At 39.5% G+C, this 16000-nt stretch overlaps 1 protein-coding gene across 1 annotated transcript; it reads left to right on the top strand.

Annotated features, from left to right (window-relative positions):
• The first annotated feature begins 4540 nt into the window (after positions 1-4540).
• On the top strand, positions 4541-14052 carry LOC149076902 (uncharacterized). Its single transcript, XM_089242302.1, has 2 exons — positions 4541-7054; positions 13969-14052. Exons 1-2 carry the CDS (start codon positions 4541-4543, stop codon positions 14050-14052), a joined length of 2598 nt encoding a protein of 865 aa, XP_089098428.1.
• Positions 14053-16000: the final 1948 nt, after the last annotated feature.

Raw genomic sequence — 16000 nt, 5'->3', positions numbered from 1 at the left:
TAACCACAAGGTAATACCTCGAATCAAGACTGTAAACAGCAACTGGCCCATGGAGGCCATAATTTTTATAAGGGGTCACGGCCCGTTTTCCGCCATGCTGAGAAGGTTTAAATCTCTCCCCAGCAACCACTGCAGCTGGGGAGAGATCAGAACCAAGCTTCATCAAACCACCTCTTGCCAGCGTTCAAAGAAATTTCACTACCGAGCCCCCATCAGAAGCTCTTGAGAAGGAATGGATGCTAAACATCCTAAAATGACCGGACTTCAAGAAACTTTCGGGAAATTTCTGGAAAATAACCTGGAGAAAAAAGATAATCATAGATAATCAGACCGGGTCTAGACGAGGAGGGGCCCAGCGCCTTTTCAGTAGAGCTTAGACCAGAGGTCTTCAAGTTTTTTCTAGCCGCGAGCACTGCCTGTACTCATCGTCAAAAGAAGAGCACCCTTACGGCAAATTTGGCATACGAATGCATGAAATCAGGATTAATCTCAATCTTTGAATGCCATTTGTACAAGATTTTTAAAGTGCTCGCGCGCACGAAATCGGACACGCGCATCGAGCCCTCTGGATGTTTCAGGGAGCACCGTGGTTCTCGTGAGCAATTGGTGTTGAAGATTCCTGGCCTAGACGATCGGCCAGACTGAGGGGAAAAACGACAGTTCCTTCTTGCTGAGGACTCTGAGGAATTGATTACTGTCAAAGGGTTTCTTAATTTTACCCTTAACAACCTCCTTCCCACACTAATTTTACTAATAATACACTAATTGATACAATAATTTTTGTTATTAGTTGACTCCTTTGCTCATGTCACGATGATTCATATCATTTTACAAAGGTTCTTAATTTTATGTATCTTATCTGTGTACCTTTATACTACGTATTTGTAATTTGAGAGAATGAATAAAATTTTTCCGACACGGGCCACAATTACAAGAGCATAAAAGCATGTAAAGCAAAGAGAAAAGAGCATAAAAGCGTTTGCTGGGGATTACAACAAAGACTTTGCTTTGATTGCATACTAAGAAAAAAATCTTACGATACTTTGTTCATAGATATACATATATCATATTTCCAAAGTGATGTCGGTTTCCCCACCACTCTAGAGTTAATAATGGCAAGCATCATTTAACTCAGGGAGTACGACATCTCGGTGCTTTATCGCATTTTTTTTTAATGATGGAAAGGGTTCCCCTGTAGGACTACTCAAAACCATCAGTAACCGCAACAAAAAATGTCTGTAGAGCCGTTGCTGATTCTTCTCGACGTACAGAAGTCTTTTTTCTTCATATTTCCAACCTTCACAAAGTCCTCGGGACTCTTCAAAAACAACTACAGCAAAGTTCCCGGAAGGCAGATTTCACAGTCTTTTTAAAATTTTTCCAAGTCCAAACGTTTTCTTTGCTACCTTCACGGGATCTGAAAACATCATCCACGTATGAAAGCTCCTGAATACAGTCACAATCGTCATCATCGTCTTCGTTCAAAATGTTTCCCGGATCACTAAACAGTTCGTCGCAAAGGCTCTCGAGGTCTCTTGTTTTCAGTACTTTGGACCAGGGAATGAATGTTTTTCCGTAAGGGGACCAAGGATCACCAGTCAAGGGATCCATGTAAGCGAAATGAGGGCGATGTTCTTCCTCACCACTCGCGGATTTCTGACGTTCAACTGCTTCTAAAACGCTGAGCTCCAGTGCGCGAAGCAGCATCTCTTCTTCCGTCATGTCCAAGACGATATTCGGCTCAAGCATGAGCGTATTTTTATTTCCAGATGAATTCACTTCCATCACTTTCCCTTCTTCATCAATGTCTTCATCTTTCTTCAGTGGAAAGAAAGTCTTTTTTAACTTTTTCTCATGCCTTCTCAAATTTTCCATGCCTTGATCCCAAATGTAGTTCGCTGCGGGATATACGGCGTTGCCCGAAACCGGGGATGGATTGCTAGATGTCGATGGTAAGGGTTCTTGAGGAATGCCATCGATGGCGTCGAGGTAATATGTCCTTGGATTAAGTAGGACTTTTCGCTTCCAGTTGTCTATGAAAACATTTGTACGCCCAAAATTAGGCTCGTTTGGCGAACAAAAACTCATCATACATACAGTTCACGGTAAATAAGGCTTAACCGTAAATAAAGGTCACTCAAAATAAAATGCTTCGATATACGATGCTTATCTCAACTCAAATGGTGGGCTCATACTGTTTACGCAATTGTTAATAGAACATTCGAAAAAAAAGACTGTTGGATAGAATATATGAATTTACCAAGTAAGTGGTTTGTTTGATTGAATTGTTAGAAAGTAATAGTGGATACTTATTGCGTTTGTGGTGGAATTTACGTAAATTTGAATGCCAAATGGAAAAAAAAATTTCCAGCTTTTTTGTCCCATTCCCTTCACCGAATATTTTGCACATAAGAGAGTTTACTTCTGTGGCTTCCATATTTCGTTCCGAAAAGTGAAGAATCCACGTCCTAATTTAATTCCAACCCAGGAGTGGATAACAGGATCCTATGTTCGGATCCTTGAATCCGAATTTCAAGAACTATTACTTATATTTTAAAATAATTACAGTATAAAAAAAATAAATTAAAACCCCCCGAGAAAAACTACAAAAAATGAGTCATAATACACAACCTTTTAAGGTTGTCAGCAAAATTTCTACTTTATACACTTACCGTGCAGTAGAATTTTGGTGAAAGTAACACTTGTTTGCGGCACGTTTGTAGTTACGAACAAGAAATAAAGCAGCATCACACTAATTGAATACGAAAATTTATTATGAAAAAGGATAATAAATACTGTAAATTGTACACGTGAAGTCTATTAGGGGCAAGTATGACAAGAGTAGTTCTGAGAGAAAGTACGGGAATCTTCTGTTAAGGATGATGAATCTTTGTACAGACTCAAAAATCGTATCCAGGCTATATGTTAAGGTTCTTCGTCATAATTATAGCCCAGAAGTTCAGGCACTAAAAATGGAAGAAATCGGCAGGAAAAAGGGCACTAGAAATGCCTACAATAGGCACTAAAAAAAAAGGCATATATAATTTATGGAAGAAAACATAACTAAAAACTATGGTGTTAAGGGTGTCCACAAACTGCTGCAAAAAATTGGTTGCACTAAATCTGTGCACCGTTTCAATTATAGTTTATAATAGCTGCATTATTATCCAAGTTAAATTGGTTTCAAGACCAAAATAAAATGTTAGTGGACCCTCGGGATTGGGTCAATTTCAGGGCCACCATTAGCAGATGCGGAGCACGTAGAGAAAATGATTTATGGAGCTCCTTCCAGTTGCGAATAATTCTTGCTTATTTGTTGTATTATTTTTAATAATCATTATCATTTCTATAGTTGCAACATATAGCTACTTTGTTCTTTTTCTGTAAAAAAAATTGAGCTTATTTTTAAAAGACTACTACTCCTTCAAGTGCGGGGCCCTATCCGGCCAAATCCCTCATACACACCCATGAGAATGACTCTGGCCAGTTTAACCGAATACTAAATATTTATGTGAAATATATAGAGCCATAGTTGTTTACAGTGCATTAATGGTGTAAATAATGAAATCGAAACAACATGGCGTCCCAGAGCCCTGTCTGCTCTCATCCCGCTTTGTGTGAGCCAGAAAACGTCAACTGATGACCTCTTGGGACAGCCATCGGTCAGCTATACATATGCAATGCAATCCAATGCCGGAACCGCTGTGGTGGTCGAGTTGTTATGGTGACGGACTCTGATCGCGAGGACCCTGGTTCGACCCTCACCGTCACCACAGTGGTGTTCGGCTGAAGTTGGTTTTCTACATTTCCCAACTTAGAGGTGCAAATGCAGATCGATCTCTTCGTTAAAAAGTCTCACTACAGAAAGCAACAGGCCTACAACGGTACAATTATTCAATCATTACACTTCAATCACAGTTAAAAAAAATTGATGGCAGATGGCAGGACTACATTTAACAAGCATTACACAGAAACAAACTTCAGGTTAGCTGCACGTACGCGCACATTCCAACATGTACCAATTCGTTAGAAGTTCCGCAGAGGATCATGGACGAGGTGCCAATTAGTCCAATGCCTGAGTGAGACATGTTATGTGAAGCATGTGGAGAAGCAAATTTGTAATTTTTCTCTGCTTTTCTAATATGGGCTACGTTCATCTGAACGTCTAACACCATCCGGTCAAAGCAAAGTTAGGAACACCAAGTTCCCTATCTCTCAGATCACTTATTCGCGTTTAAATGGTCCTGAAAGGGGAAGGGGTTGCTTTCGCATGATAATCCAAACTGAGAAATTTTAAAAAGAACAACTATTTTGTTTTCGATGCTCAAAATATCTAAGTCTTGCATAATATACAAATACAAATACAACGCCACAACAGGCAAATTGCCCAACGAGGTGGCTGACTTAAGAGCATCATGGATCCAAGAGCCATTTTTTGGTGGTCCTACCTACTACTGCTATAACACACAAGGCCACGGATGCTTTCGGCAACGTCTACAGAGTGACGGCCAAGAGAAGAGAAAACACGGCCCAGATCATCATGAGAGAAGAAGACCAGACGATGGAAGAGGCCATAGCCAGGCAACTCAGAACCCTGTACCCGACTGACGAGGCGGAGCTGGGAAGAGAAGCAGACGAGGAGGAAGAAAGGGGCCAGAACCACCAAAAGCCCCCCATTGGCCCGATGGAACCGAACATCACCCAGAAGGAAGTACAGCGGTCGCTGAGCAGTACAGGTAACAAGAAGGCTCCGGGTCCGGACGGGCTTACCGTGCCCATATTGAAGGCGATTAATGGCAAGCACCCGGAGCTCCTGACCGCTCTTTACAACAAGTGTCTGGAGCTGCGGAGATTTCCCAAGGTCTTCAAGAGGGGAAAGGTTATTCTGATCCTAAAGCAAGGAAAGCCAGTGGACGACATAAAGTCGTATCGTCCAATCACCCTGCTCCCACACGCCGGAAAGATTCTGGAAAGGATCCTAGTCCAGAGGGTGATGTACCATTTGGAGAGACACCAATACTTGCACCAGAATCAATATGGTTTTAGAATGGGAAGATCGGCGGACGAAGCACTCTGTGACGTTGTCGACAACATCAAGGAAGCCAGGACACAAGGAAAGCACGTGGCGCTGGTGTCCATCGACATCAAGGGCGCATTCGATGCACTTCGGTACACCAACTTGAGAAAGATCTTTGCCCAGATTCCCGCACCACAAGATCTAACACAGACTTTGATGCATCTCCTGAAAGACAGGAAAGTGGGCATGGAGCTGGGAGGTGAGCTCGTGGAACATGACCAAACGAGAGGTAGTCCGCAGGGCTCGTGCTCGGGCCCCCTTATGTGGAACGTCACGGTGGACGGCCTACTTAAACAGTCCTGGGAAGAGGGAGTACGAGTCCAGGCCTTTGCGGACGACATACTCATAGTCATGGCCACAGAGAAATGGAAAGAGATGGAAGGAAAGGCCACCAGGACTCTGGATCAGATGGCCAATTGGCTACACAACAACGATCTGGAGCCGGCAATCGAAAAAAGTTCTTACCTGTGGTACAGTTCAAGAATCAAGAGACCCAAGATAAGGATGAAGGGAACCAGGATCCCATGGAAGAAGACGATGAAATATCTTGGGGTCACTCTGGACAAAGACCTGGACTGGATATCACACGTAAAAACCCAGGGAGCCAAGGCGAGCGCTAACCTTCAAACATTGGCGAGCATGGCAGGCCCAAGATGGGGACTAACGCAGAAGCTCAGAAGGATATTGTACGACCAGGTGGCTATCAAGATAATAACATACGGAGCTGCTGCGTGGTACCAGGACCCATCAGAGAAGCTCAAGAGGCAGCTGGACAGCCTGCAGGGAGGTTTCCTGCACCTTCTCACAAGAGCCTACCACAAGACGTCAAAAGCAGCCATGCAGGCCATCGCAGGAGTTCCCCCACTGAGTCTTCAGACGGAGTATGTCGCCAAAGCAGCCATGGTGACAAGACTCAAGAGGAACATTAGTCTGGGGGAGGCCCAATACCAGTGGAGTGAGCTAGAGCAGAGAAGGATAGGCTGGGATATGCACCCCGCCACCGACATCCAGGAGAGCCAGATCATCACCCTGGAAGAAATGGGCCCTATCTCATACGAAGGAACCACCATATTCACAGACGGTTCTAAAACCCAGGATGGAACGGGTGCTGCCTTCGTGAGATACGAGGATGACGTAGTAACCCAGAAGTGGAAGCAGAGGATATTGACAGGGTGCACGATTTTCCAGGCGGAGCTCTTCGCTCTAAGAGAAGCGGTAAGCAGCTTGGAAAACACAACGACCCAGTCCAAAGTATACACAGACAGCCGATCCAGCCTGGAAGCCATAAGAGACCCCCTCACGAGACACGAGGACGCCAGGACCGTCCGCAGGGCTCTATTAAAAAATCCAAACATCCAATTGAACTGGGTTCGTGGCCATGTCGGAGAAAAAGGGAACGAGGAGGCGGACCGATTGGCCAAGGCAGCAACCTTGAGCCGTACGATCCTCCTGGAAAAGAAGATTCCAGCAGCGACTGCAAAAAGGATAATAAAGATTCACATCCTTGGAGAGTGGCAGAAATTCTGGGACCACCCCGCCACACATGGGAAGTTAATCCATAGGGTCCTGCCCAAAATACAGTGGAGAGAGAGATCTTGGAGCAGAGAGAAGACGATATTCTTCTCGGGCCACGGGCCGTTCCCCACCCACTTCCTCCGCTTCGGGATCTCAAACAATGACAAGTGCCTGTGTGGAGGAGTCGGAAGCCCATTGCATTACGCAACAGAGTGCGAAAAGACCTCAGATTTCCACCTGGTTAAGCCGCTCCCTCAGTTGGAGCATGAATGGTTCAAAAGGATGGAGAGAGATGGAAAAGCAATGGAAACCATCAAGGACCTGGTTAAATTCCTAGAGGCCAACCAGGAACATCTCCACACCAAGAGGGATGAGACCATCCAGACCCCACATGAAACGCAACAACTGAGGAGGAGCGAAAGACTGAGAGCAAGGGCAGAAGCCGAAGACAGCGTCGATAGGGTACTCTCCCAGGATATAGAAGAATTAGAAGACGAAGAATACGACACAGAGGGAGAGCAATCGGAGAGAGAAGAAGCGGTCGAAATATGGGAAGACTCTGACTCTGACTTCAAATAGGATGATCCAGTGAAAGAGTAATCAAGAAACAAAGTCCCAATGATCAGTGTTTAAACTGTGAAGCACCCAACCAAAAGCTGAGGAGCTTTTGAATAATCGAACAACCCCCTCCCCTCATGCTGAAGGACCTGGCACCTGGTTGGACCAATGTGACACGAAGGGCTCACACTAGCCAACAAGCCAACGAGGGAAGACATGGGTCCAGGACCTGGCGCTTGGCCACAGAGAGGAACAGGGGGCTCGGGCTCAATAAAGCTGGAAAGGACATCAGAACAGCTCATCGGAATAAATTGTATAATAGAAATATTTAAATCTGTATATACATTTTTTTTTTTTTTTTTTTAATAATGTGTTTTTATATTCAATGTTCATGTATTTTATATTTTATATGCATAATAAAGCACCCGACATCGCCCAGCCCCTCATCCGGGCAATGGCTAAAATTGACAATGGTCGATAGAGCCTGGGCGGTGCACGGAATGAAATGAAATGAAATGCTATAACACACATGCACCGCATTCGGCCACCTCACTTCCGTGTCTGATACATGCGGATGGAAGAGATAATCTCCTACAAAGATATTTCTCAACCGCCGGAAGCCCGAGGCCCAATTGATTTATTTTCTGTGGGTGGAAGGCCCCGTCATACCCAATAGTAATTGGGAAATATATGGGTTAAAATGAAATGGCGAATGACTCATGACCCGGTTTGACTGATGTCAAGGTACAGTACTAGACCGCGGACCGGCTGTTGAGAAACATTGTCCCAGAATGTACAGACTCTTCAGCTTGATGCTAAGAACCTTGCAATGAAAGAACGCGTGCTCTGAAAACATAGGCCTACTTTGTTTTTCAATGAATTTTTTATTAGCTGAATCTTCCATTTTACATGAAATAGCTCAGTGTTTCAGAAAGAGAAACGTAGGTACGTCTGGAGAAAGATTCCGAGGTCGGCAAGAGTTAATCGGGCTCTAGTGACAGTTATTCTGTTGTATAGATTGGTTCCAAAATTCATCTCACTAGATGGCACGTGGACACCTATCAACGAAAATTTTTATTAGCCGAGACAGAAAAATCACGAAAAAAATCTTCGTTAGCCAAAAAATTCGTAAGCCCAGGTATCACTATATTTTTTTTTCTCGGAAATTTCCAATGGATTTGTTTCAGAATTTCAGCACTGAAATGTTTTTGTTGAAAAAAAAGATGTTTGAATTCGGGGTTTTACTGGATCTAAAAAGGCGATATAAATTTGTCGAAAAAATTTCAATGTCCACAAAACCATTCGTGCCGTAAAGGGTCAATATCATAGATATTCATCAATTTTTTAAACAAGAGCATTTTTTTTCAATCAAAGTAAAACAATTTCATATAAGGCTACATTTTTGTCAAATTTTGCATAAAATAAATTCGGAAATAATTTTCAGAATAATTTAATATCACCGTTCTTTCTTGACGAAGTCCAATGTGAATCTTACGGAAGAAGAAAAAAATTGACCATAGTGAGTATAGTTTCTTGCAAGAAAGAATTTTCCCACCGCGGGACAGTAAAAATTGACCGGAAGCGTTAAGTGAAACAATATCGGTCAAGACAATTTTTTTCTTGTTGTATCTTATAGGTTATTATATAAGTTTGCTCTCTCCGCTGTCCAACGTCCAACCAAGACCTTAACCGGAAGGCGTTAGTGGCAACACCTGGCTTAGATATTGGTATAGGAAAAGCAGCAAAAAGCAATAGTAGCTGTAGGAGGTCGGGGACGGCATAAAGATGGTTCCAAGAGCAGAAACGAAGCTCTCCTCTGGACGACGTGCATCGGACATCGCCTGACGTCCGCAAACGGCTGTTACTGACGTCTTGTCAAGGGAAGACGCCAGAAAAGAAACACCTAAAGGGATTGGAGCAAGGAATGAAAAAAAAAAAACCATTGGAAAAAGGTAAGGACCCCGTAGGAAAATGCCAAAGATTTCTCCTTATAACCTTCAAAAAAAAAGCGGAAGTGTTAGAATAGGAAGAAGAGGAAAATCTTGGTGCTTTCAATGTCCGATATCTTGGCTATAATACGGGAAAGTTCTGGTACCAAAATCGATTTGGTTCCCTTTTTTTTTCTGTCGTGTCATTTTTTTTCCCCCGTATTCCTAGTGATTTCTCTGTCTTATTATTTTATTATATTTATTTATTTTTTTTATTATTTCGCCAATTCCCGCAGACGGAATAAGAAGAAAGTTCCAATTTTTGTAACCGTGTTTTCTTGGCGCTATCCTTTCGCAATTTATCTGTCATTTTGTGACAGCGGTGCGAAGCCCTTGTATCACTCCGCCAAAGCGTTTTTCCTTTTTCTTATTCCATTCTTTTCTTCTACCTGTCCATTTTCTCACCGGGAATTTCTGTCTTATGTATATTTCCCGTTTTGTTTCTTTTCTTGTACTTGTTCGTCTTTCATCGCCGTTGCCATTTTGAGAACAAATGCTTTGTGATTTCTGTCTCGGGCACCAGAAACGGTTTGTATAAGGATTGTGATCTTTCTTTCTCTCTTTTTGCTGTTCCGTTTCCTCTTTTACTTTCGAAGACAGATTTGGATATTGCACATCATGGACATGGAAAAAAAATATTTGAATTTGTTTTTTTTTTCTTACATTCTCTAATCTTTTCTATAGTTGTGAGGAGAGTATTTGGATGGATTGAGATCCTTCAAGAACATTGAGAAGGTTCCCTTATACAAAAGCATGTTTTTGAGGAATCTCATACCTTTTAGCACTGTCAAAAAGCCTGAAAAACTCTAAAGAATTATCATTAAAATTATTATTCAGCCATGGATTTATTTCAAATTTAGTACATATATTTTCGATTTTATATGCTTGCTATACTACATGTCAGTACGATGTTCTTCATGTCTCTAATACGTATTAGAGTGGATAGAATAAGAGTGGATTCAAAGTGAAGAAAACCGTTCAATTCATGAAATAAGGTAAAGAATGGAAGCATTGACAGAATCCGATTTAAAATTAGAAACTTAAAATTTTTTAAATCAAAAAAAAAGAAAAAAGAAGTAACAGATGTCTTATAAAGCGAATATTTTTTGTGTTGAATAGATCTCAAATATTTTATCTCATTTGTTAGACTGAACAGTTTCCTTCATTTTGAATCGATTTCGTTCAATTACATTGATGTCATGCTATTTTATCATGCGCGCAAGGTGGAAGTGATGCATTATATTTATAATGTTTGAAAATTCTCAAAGAAAAAGTATTAGAGATATCGAGAACAATGTGCTGCGGCATAGCATTTTTACAAATCTGTTATTAGTCTCTCATCACCAAGTTATGTTATCACTAGCGCTCGGATTTCTATGACTTTGCATGTTTCGCTATTTTTACGTGATAATGTATATTTTCAAAACTTTAAGGCATATTTTGCATGTTTTTTAATTTTCGATAAAAGGTAAGTTCCTCCCCCCCCCCCCCCCCCCAATATTCCAATTCCGCCTCTGACGAGAGCTCCTAGGGCTAGGATTTTTATGCACAAAAAATGGAACGTCGTTGCTGATTGGTAGTAAACCCTGAAATTCAGGTTTTTCAACCCATCAGCGGTGACATTGAATTTTTGGAGCATAAAAGTACTAGCCCTTCAATGACACTGGTGTGTGATTAATGTATACATTAATCATTTGAATCGGTGTTGATGATTCCAAAAATTCGTGGTAAAAATTGGTAAATGGTGGAAGTAGAATTTTTTAGCGTTTGTGGGAAATTTTGAGAGTTTTTACCAAATATAAAAAGAATTATAAATTTATTTTAATTAGATGCACGTGCTTTTCTAAAGGCAAACACCGGACTTCGCTAGGTATTTTCATCAATAGATGGCAGCACATTAATGCCAAACTTGTAGAGAAAAACTCAAAAGGGAAATTTTGGCTGGATGGGATTAGTTGGTTAAAATGAAGAATTTTTGTTCATATAATAAGTAATGGTTCAAAATAATTTAGACTGCATCAACTTCTAATTATCATATTATTTTGGGGTAAAACTAATGTTATTTGAGATAGGAATGAACAAATTTTTAGAACATATTTTTCGTTTTATAGGGCATATTTAGTTTTTTAAGAACATATTTTAGAATTTTTTAGAGCATAAAAATCCTAGCCCTAGTTATCACTATTTAATGCTAAATATTTATTATCAATTAACATTAATTGTAACTGCAGGGTGTACTGGAATATCCCTTAATCGTGGAATAACTCGTGAACCGTTTATCCTGGAAGCATATCTCAAATTGAAGAAAAAACAATTCCGCATATAACGTTTAAATTTCAGATACTTGATGAATATTGCAAGAAGTTGTGTTATTATTACTTTTTTTTTAGTTCACCCGTCCTAAAAAACCTGAATAAAAAGTTGTTTTGCCGTCTCATGAGAATAAAAAAAAAATGATGAGATCAAATGAATCCGTGCATTTAAGTGCAATATTCGCTGAGATACTGGAATTCGGAAATTATCGGAAATGAGGGAGAGAACCGCATAAACTGAAGGACAAGATCATTCTACGCTTCATATGCTATTCTTTTTACCTTATTTTCAGCGATTTTCTAAATCAAATATTTCAGTGAATATATCAATTAAAAACATGGATTTTTTTTTGTTGGGAACAGGAGAGACAGGGCAAGAACTTTCTAATTGGGTTTTTAGGACAAGAGCTGATGAAATAAAAAGTTATTTTTTTTAATTACTCTAAAACCCTTGCAATATGAGTGATCTGCGTTTATTTGGATATTTTTTTTTCCAATTGGAAGTATGCCAATATGATTAATGGTTCTCGAGTTATTATGGGGACTTTCCTATGCACACTGTATACCAGCGGTTCTTAACCTATGGGTCGCGACCCAAACTTGGTCCGCTCCTTCCCCGCACACCAACTCCTGTCATATATCGCCATACGGCAATTACCTACCAGTGGACTTTGGTGGCAAATGAAGGCGCCATACATCGGTTTTCACTCCAATTATGGTTTGCGGTTACTTGTATAAATATTTCTGCTTCTGGTTTTTCCAGTTAAGTAAATTCTTCGATAAATCCCAGATTTTCCCGAAAAACCTAGGATTTACGTCTTCGGACTCTTACCTTGACATCTACGTATGCTGCATAATATTCCGATATGTCTGTAAAAGTGTTTACACTGTTATGATATTAATAGTGCGAAAAAGCTGTATTTTCGAGGTCCAGGAAGTTCCGAATTTCTGGGAGGCACACACTGAACGTGCGGTTATTTTGTCTAATGGATATATAGTGTACGCCATTCAATTTGACCGCATCGGGACTCGATATCGGATTCTGATAACAGTAAACGACTGATAATTTTATCCAAAACACCGGTTGTAATTAATATACTGTAACCATTCGTCTCGTTTGGTAGAACGGGATGTATGTAAAGAGGATAACACTCAGTTTTCCTTTTCCCCAAAAGTGGTTTCAAGATGTGGAAAAAAAAAAATCTGTCGTGCCGTTTTCTTTCTATTATACAGGATATTTTTTTCAGCTAAAATCTTTTTTTCTTAATTCAGAAACTAATTAAGGATTATTAGTAGTCACTCATCAGTGTTGGCAGGTAATCAGCTGATTTATTAATTCCGGGTATAAGTCTCTTTTCTAATTCCGTATAATGCAAGGAATCAGATTCCCGTTGGCCGTAACGAATAGTGTACGATGAATGTTATTTTCAATGTAATGGATGTACCCATAATTTTCTTTTATTTATCATTTTTTTTGAAGAAATAATAGAGTAGGTTGATAATATTATTTATTATTATAATAAAATATCATCAACTTCATCGCTGCAAGAATCACTAAAACTACGATTTTTTTCCTATCCCGGTTCAAAATGTACAGGGCGATAACTAGGTGAACTAAACACTGCGTCGTTTTTATTTTTTCCCGGGCTGTGAGGTTTTTCGTTAGTGCCCATGTGAGAGAAAAAGGGCAACTCGACTCTCTCGTTCACGTCAATTCAGCTCTCAAGTTGAAGCTACGATTTGAGTATACCCGGTTGAGAAGGACCTTAGTCACTCTTCCGGCCCTCCACATGTTTTCACACACCCCCTAGGACACTGTTTCCTTCCCTAGCTCAGTCATTATTTTGGTCACTCACATGCTTGCGCACTTCAAAAAAGCTTTTCGAATCATGCTTGGGGTTCCCCCTGATGACGACCCACTGCATAGGTTTTATTTCACTCTCATAAAATTCAATTTTGTTTTCCCTTTCCTTAAAATATTTATTTTTGTATATATATATACAAATACCGAAATAAATGTAGGAATCTATAGTATCTTCATAATAGAAAAAGATTTTGCAATTACTAACATTGGCACCTTTCTTTATTTTAATATGATGTTTATGAGTTTTTTGAATACATTCGTTTGCGAGAAAACATGATGTTATTGATAATTTTGAAAAGGTGATATTCTGAGAAATTTGGAAATGCATAGTTTTGCTGAAAATTTCAAAAAACATGACTTTTTTGAAAATTTTTAAATTTCTTTTGTTGAAAAATTTATAAAAAAAAACCATAATTTAGTAGAAAAATTAAAAAAAGAACATGATTTTGTTAAAAATTTTCGAAAAGCATGGTTTTGATCAAGATTTGATTTTTATTTACCAAAAACGTGTTCAATATCAATGATGTAGTTTCATTATTGGAAAATTCGGGTATTCCTGACATATGTGTGAACTCATTTCATGAGTATAAAACTATCATGACTAAATTTTTTTTATTTTTTTCGACCATTTCTTATGTTTTACTTTAATTCCAGACAAGCAAGCGTAGAATTTTTATTCCTTTGGTTCATGAAACAACTCCGATACGAGCAGATAAGAAATTGCTTCTCCTTAATTGACGACTTTGAAGCTCAACTTGCGGAGGAAAAGAAAAAGGTAGAAAAACACGGAAATCAAGAAAAATTGAGGGCGAATGCAATTTCCATAAAAATACGTTCACTTTTCTAACTTTCTAAAATGTAGTTATCATCTTAGACATATATGTATGTGTTTGGTTTAGTTCAACGTTATTTTCCTCAAATGACGGCATTTATACAGGTTCTCTTCAGGTGTAAGGATGGGAGGGAGGGTCCGCTCCTAAACACTATGGGATCAAGGGCTCAATAAGAATGTCAGTTTAAGGATAAAGTCCCAATGATTAATGGGACGAGAGCGATTTATATGTAATGCCCTTGTAAAGCTTCTCTTCGCTTCCTAAGATCATGCAAATGAGGGAATTCTTAAGCTCCAGGATTTCCCTCAAGGGAAATTCTTCAAACGGGATTCTGGAACTCCTGGAAGAAAATATATATATATATATATATATATGAGACGAGGAAAATAAGAATAAGAAATATAAATCCTCTTTTTTCCCCCTCTTGTCTTTTCTCAGTCAGCTGCTAAATCCGTGAGGAAATTTCACTGCTTATATAGTTACTCAAATCTTCAAAATTTGATAAATCTTCGAACATTTTTTAAAGGGATGGAATATCTTATTTTAGCGATAACTTCGTGTGCATATTTATGATGTATTAAAATTCTTTTTTACTCTGGGACACTTTATTTTGAAAATAGCAGATGCAATCTTTTGCTGTTTTCACAAATATTAGTGAGAAAGTTTATAATGCGAACATTAAAAATTAATTTAAACTCTAGAAGCTTGTTAAATTTCTTATATTTAACGTACGTTAAGTTTTCCTGTAATATTTTTTAAAATTTAGAAAATTACAGATGAAGAAACGTACGTCCAGTGAAATTCCGAACTTCCAAGCCTCTGAATAGAGTTTTTTTACGCAATAATATTTATTTATTTACATTATTTATGAATAGTAGGCCGGCACTTACATCACAAAGGGGATAAATAGACATGAAAAATACCGACAAACATACCACAAACATACCGACAAATACCACAAACATACCGACAAATACCACAAACCGACAAACGAATAAGATAAAATAAACAAGCAAGTAAAATAAAAGAAATAAAAATGTTCTACAGCTATATTGAAAGGATTTTCTTTTGATATTTCTGTCCATTGCACGGAGCCATTTAGCATATACATACGCTCCAAGGAGAGGAAATTCTATCTCTCTTCATAGCTCAGCTGGTAGAGCACTCGCAAACTAGAGAACGGGGGGTCAAGTCCCCGTGAGGGCAGAGATGAATTTTCCTCTCCTGAAACAACAATATCTCCTCATTCAGCCAGTTTTCCGCATCTGTTGTAATGAAAGAAGTGTAGACCTATATAAAATTGCTTAAAAGAACACAATTGATAAGCTAAAACCACAACAATCACCAGCTTAGAAATGATAAAAACTGTGAAAAAATTCTTCGAGAAAAAATTAATTAATTTATTAGAAAGCATAGCATATCGAAGACGCGGTGACAGATCATGGGTTTTTAAGGCAGCCTTGGACTGATGGATTGTGGGCTTCGTTATAATCTCACCGGGTAATGAGTTACATATGCGGGCTGTGCGAATGAAAAAAAGCTATGATATCTTGTGTTATTTCGGCAGAATGGGATTTCCATAATAAATTTGTGGGCTCTTGTTGTTGAGTTGATGTGAGTGAGAGGATCGACAGCTATATGATGTGTTCCCGAGTGGCATGGTGGTAAGATGCTCGTCTACCATCGTGAAGGTTGATGTCAGGGTCCCGGGTTCGAACCCAAGGGAGGATATAGATAAGATATTTTCCCGAACTCGAGGCGACCACCGATAGACAGCGCCTTCACTTCCAACCCATCTCACTAACGGCAGTAAATTGCAATATAGCGATATGGCCAGAGTTGATGTTTGGTGA

Source organism: Pholcus phalangioides, unplaced genomic scaffold (genome assembly GCF_987345545.1).
Source record: "Pholcus phalangioides strain wild (caught in Gottingen) unplaced genomic scaffold, Ppha-v1.0 ptg000015l_1, whole genome shotgun sequence".
Lineage (NCBI taxonomy): Eukaryota > Metazoa > Arthropoda > Arachnida > Araneae > Pholcidae > Pholcus > Pholcus phalangioides.
The sequence above is the reverse complement of the archived record's forward strand: the minus strand, read 5'-3'. Positions and strand labels throughout refer to the sequence as shown.

Coding starts and splice junctions, on each gene's coding strand:
- LOC149076902 (XM_089242302.1), top strand. CDS start 4,541: ATGAGAGAAGAAGACCAGACGATGGAAGAGGCCATAGCCAGGCAACTC. Junction 7,055..13,968: donor CCGAAGACAGCGTCGATAGG/GTACTCTCCCAG, acceptor CTTTAATTCCAG/ACAAGCAAGCGTAGAATTTT.